This window comes from Pogona vitticeps, chromosome 7 (genome assembly GCF_051106095.1).
Source record: "Pogona vitticeps strain Pit_001003342236 chromosome 7, PviZW2.1, whole genome shotgun sequence".
Lineage (NCBI taxonomy): Eukaryota > Metazoa > Chordata > Lepidosauria > Squamata > Agamidae > Pogona > Pogona vitticeps.
In genome coordinates this window covers 2,896,833-2,901,418 of record NC_135789.1, presented here as the reverse complement: position 1 = coordinate 2,901,418, position 4,586 = coordinate 2,896,833, and the positions used below count along the sequence as shown (strand labels likewise).

The window sequence follows — 4,586 nt, the reverse complement described above, 5'->3', positions numbered from 1 at the left end:
AATATATACCGGTTGCAATGCAAAATATTTTTCAGTCGCTTGGCCTTGGACCAAGAGCCGTTAGCCTTGCAAAAGACCTTCTCCAGGTGCAGATTGTGAAGATAGGTCTGTTGATATGGGTGAATGTCGTCACCTACATTCTGGACTCTCCTTGGAGGCTCAGTGATGAGGTGGTGTAGAAGAGAGAATCCTAGCAGATGGAAAGGCAGCGTAGAAAAAGAACTAAATACAAGAGCTGAATACCCCATATTTTGTGTAACTTAACAACTGAGCAGAAGCCCTGATTGGCTACACCATGATTTTATGCTACTCTACCAGGGATGAAAGTTGGGTCTAAACTCTAGCAAGGACTCCTGTTGCGTTCCCATGCCCTGACACAGATTTCAACAGACCTTCTGATTTCAGTAACGATAAGTCCCAGAAGAAGGGTCAGCCTGTCTCTCTGCTTTGACTCAACGGGACAGTCACTTTAGCTCTACAAATACGGAGGATTTCAGCCCACGTGAACTTTCTCCTCCCCAGCCCCAGCTGCTGATGTTTCTGGATCCTGCCCAATCCGGCCCCTCCGGCTAGATTGGGTCCTGACTCCCACTCTCTTCAGGTGTCCCTCCACCCACCCCCTCTTTCCCCTGACATATAAGGAGAAGTCTTAGGGAAGAAGTTTCAAAACTTTTGCATTTTCCTCCTTCCTTTTGGACAATTCAGAGACCGGATTCTCAGCCATGCCTGAGGACTTTAACGGCACCTGGAACCTCGTGAGAAGTGAGAACTTTGAAGGATATATGCTGGCTTTAGGTAAGTGGAAATAAAGCCCCTTGCTCTCCTTTTCGGCCCTTCCATGTTTGTTGAAACAGTGACTCTCAGAACAAGATTGATTAAGTTTCTTCTTCAGCCTGAAACTTTATGTTGTATTTTAAATTATGTTTTTGTCAAAACCTATTAAGCTGCCTAGGGTGACATAGTGTGAAATCAGTTTTCTAACAATGAAGGTGTGGTGTTTTTTTTTCTTGATGCCCTATGCCTTTAAGTTCTCATCCTGCCTCTCCCATGAGCTCAAGGTTAGCGTCCTTTACTTAATTTAACCACTACACCCTGCTGTTCTGGTGATAATTATGTGTCTGTTCCTCTGTGATCGATAACATGTTCTATCTAAGGGACCAAACTGAGCTTTCCAGAAACTAGAATATATTGGTTTTTTGCTTTTTTTAAAAAAAGTGTTTTGTTCTATGTCTTTCTGATACTGCGTTTGTGCACAAAGCTTTCCCAGGCTGGTTTGCAAAGTGAAAAGGTAAAAATCAACAAAATGCAGTGAAGACAGAATAAACTGTTACTGACTTTGGCAATAAAGAATACAGTATCAAGGATGGACCAAGATTAGCCTGGGACAAGCATGTCTGTAAAACTTGTTTCGAAACAAGCCGGCCATCCCATAAGGATGGGGGCTGATGCATAAAAGGCTGTGTTTCTTCTGTTTTTCCTCCTAATAAATCTTAACTGAGTGTAACGTCAGGTGAGCTTCTGTGCCTGAACCTGAGGCCTGGGAAGAATTATTTGCCACAGACACGTCTTCAAATAGCCCAGTTAAAAATTAACAGCATGAATTGCTAGATCAATAGATGTGTATCCTGGCAGACGGCTGTTTATCAGCCAAGGGAAATTTGCAAGGCTATAGACAAAGACTGAAACTGCCACATTTCAAGCTCTTAAGGGAGTCTGGAAAAGATACCGTTTTGCATGACAAAGGACAGATATGCTGGATGGAGGATTCTTCAGGGCATTGTTAATTTAAGCAGGTCACTTTTCCAGTTTTGCTCCTGATAGAACAATTCAGTGACTGTGACCTGGGAATGTTGTTCCTTGGGCTTAAGACTTGTGCAAGCCTGTGTTTGTGGCGCTTTGACCACAATTCCCGCCCGCCATGAATTCTGTGAAAAGTTGCAGGATGAAGTCACTCCTTTTCTCTCAGCGGGCCAGATGAAGGACAACGGCTCGTTCTTATGCCAAGCTAGGACCTAAGAGGCAAAAATTTATTGTGCTACTGCTCTGGTCTTGAGTGGCTGGGTCTCAGCTGCCGGCTGGAAAGCTAAAGGCTGGGTCTCCCACCAAAAGGAGAAATATCAGGGCTAACAACAGTGGAGGAGAAGAAATTCTGATTTCTGAGGTTGCTTTTAAAGGCAAAGTGCATCTAGGTCCAGCTTGTTTCCAGCTCACAGGCTTGGGCATCAAGAGTTTTGTGTGCGCACAGCATTGCCTCAGAAAGAAACAGCCAAGAGTGAGGGAACAGGGAGGGAGGGAGAAGCTAAAGGCACTTTCACCCTCTTGTGCCATTTGGAACAGGGCTGGGAGTGAAGCGCTGGTGTTGCAACTTGGGAGGTGCGTGCCTGCATCAATCTTGGTGGTGGTGGGGATCTCCCTGTGGATCAGTAGTAATATCTCCACAAACCAGCTCAGAAATCCCTTCTAAGTTACGTGTTCTGCAAGTAAGTCTACATAGGATGTAGCAAGAATGGAGGAAAGCCCTGTAGGTACCGAGCGTATTTTTTCTGCTACCTGCCAAAAACACCCTAGGGACATTCCATTGTTTAGCTTACAAGATCAGCTATATAGATTGTTCTTCATGTAGTTTTGGGACCCATTTACTCTCAAACCCCCCCCCTGTTTCTGCAATCAACTGATCCAGAAGGTTTGCGCCCCCCCTCCCAAAATGTGCCTAGCCCTGCCGTTGAGAGAGTGGACTGGTTATCAGGTTTTGGGTCTCAAAGTCTCATGAAATGGGGCGCTGCTACTCTGGTGACTGTAGCAGATCAGGATGTGAATCTCAAATCGATTAGGTGGGTGGTAGGTGGCTTTCCACTCCACGGTGTGGACCAGAAATGGTTGAATGACTTGGGCGTTCTAATTCTCATCCTTACTAAGGTATTGACTTCGCGACTCGCAAGATAGCGAAAATGCTGAAGCCCCAGAAGGTCATCAAACAGGAGGGGGACTCGTTTACGATCAGCACGACGAGCACGTTCCGAAATTATTTTGTCCAGTTCAAAATCGGGGAGGAATTTGAAGAAGACAACAAGGGCTTGGACAACAGAAAATGCAAGGTGAGAGAGCCTGCAGAAAATGCAGACCATCAGCCTTCCCTGGGAAGGATTTGCAGTCATGCTCTGTATGTATGTACATTTCTGTTGGTACACAGTTCCTACTGGAATAAGCGTGGTGCTTTTTAACAGAGCTGGGGACTGCACCTAGATTTCTGCTAGTGTCTGGCCAACATTTTATCTTTCTAGAGCTAACTTTTCAAGATTCCCATCACTCCCAGGCAGAAGGCTGATGGAGCTGCTGTCTCGGAATGACGAGGGTTGTAATTCGGTCCTTCTGAATGATCCCACCAGGATGGGCAAGAAAACCCAGACTGGATGAAGACTAGCCTGCCTAAGGAGGAAAAGAATGTGGGAGGGTTAATTTCTTAAATAATTGAAGCAGGAGAGCGCTTCCAGATTAGGGTTACCTAAGGAACGGTGGGATCTGTTCTGACCTTCTCTTTTCCCTCTTTTTCAAATCAAGAGTGTGGTCACCTGGGACAATGAGAAGCTTGTTTGCGTCCAGACGGGAGAGAAGAAGAACAGAGGCTGGACACACTGGGTAGAAGGGGACGAACTTTACCTGGTATGCAATCTAGACTCGGGAAAGATATGAGACTGATCTACCTTATGGATGCCTTGCTACATGCTAGAAATAAGACAGTCATTGTATGCAGTCGTTCTCAAGCTTGAGTGCCCAGATGTTCTTGGACCACAACTCCCAGAAATCTTGGCCAGCAGAATCAGCGCTGAAAGTTTCTGGGAGTTTTAGTCCAGGAGCATCTGAGGACCCAAGCTTGGGAACCATTGCCCTTACACCCTGCTGTTGGGCCTTTTTAAGGTGAAAGACCTTCTGCAAATGAACCTTGGGGTCCTCTTTCCCCCCGCCCCTCAAGATTTTAATTGCTTGTGTACAGGAGGTAGTTGTCCAGAGTTCTGCTTTTCAATCTGGGGTACATCGGTCATCTCTTCCCTTTCTGTTTCTGCACTTGCTCAGTGAAAGGCCTTCCCTTGTCTAAACTTTGCTCTGTTGCTTCTGATTTTCAGTGGAGACTTAGAATTAAGGTATGGGTATGAACTTGCAGCAGAAAAATATCCAGTAAACCACAGGGAAACGAGTTAGTGAAGGCTTCAGTTGCTGGTTCTGTTTCCCAAAGTTGATGGAATCTTAGTGACGATGTGATCTGTATATCAATTTTTTTTTCCTGGACAGGAACTCCGTTGTGAAGGTGAAGTCAGCACACAAGTTTTCAAGAGGGCGTGAAGCAAAACCTTTGACACAACTCTAGGAAACATCACACGGGGTGCTTTGTAGAGGGGAGGCTTTCCCATAATGAAATTCTCTTAACCTGAAGTCCACACAGTTGACTGAAATGGCAGCTTCCAAGGTCAAACCCTTCCCTATGTCCTATTATCTTAATAAAAGCATTCCTATGGATGTCTGGAATGGAAGAGTGACAGCTACCGGCACTTAATGTACAGTCTAATTAAAGATCCTGATTGGCAACCGAA

At 45.4% G+C, this 4,586-nt stretch overlaps 1 protein-coding gene across 1 annotated transcript; it reads left to right on the top strand.

The window, feature by feature from the left end:
• Window positions 1-616: 616 nt before the first annotated feature.
• On the top strand, window positions 617-4,586 carry RBP7 (retinol binding protein 7). The gene is made up of 4 exons (XM_020782223.3): window positions 617-795; window positions 2,917-3,095; window positions 3,559-3,660; window positions 4,288-4,586. The coding sequence occupies exons 1-4, from the start codon at window positions 723-725 to the stop codon at window positions 4,336-4,338; spliced, it is 405 nt and encodes a 134-aa protein (XP_020637882.3). The 5' UTR covers window positions 617-722; the 3' UTR covers window positions 4,339-4,586.

Coding starts and splice junctions, on each gene's coding strand:
- RBP7 (XM_020782223.3), top strand. CDS start 723: ATGCCTGAGGACTTTAACGGCACCTGGAACCTCGTGAGAAGTGAGAAC. Junction 3,096..3,558: donor TGGACAACAGAAAATGCAAG/GTGAGAGAGCCT, acceptor TTTCAAATCAAG/AGTGTGGTCACCTGGGACAA. Junction 3,661..4,287: donor AAGGGGACGAACTTTACCTG/GTATGCAATCTA, acceptor TTTCCTGGACAG/GAACTCCGTTGTGAAGGTGA.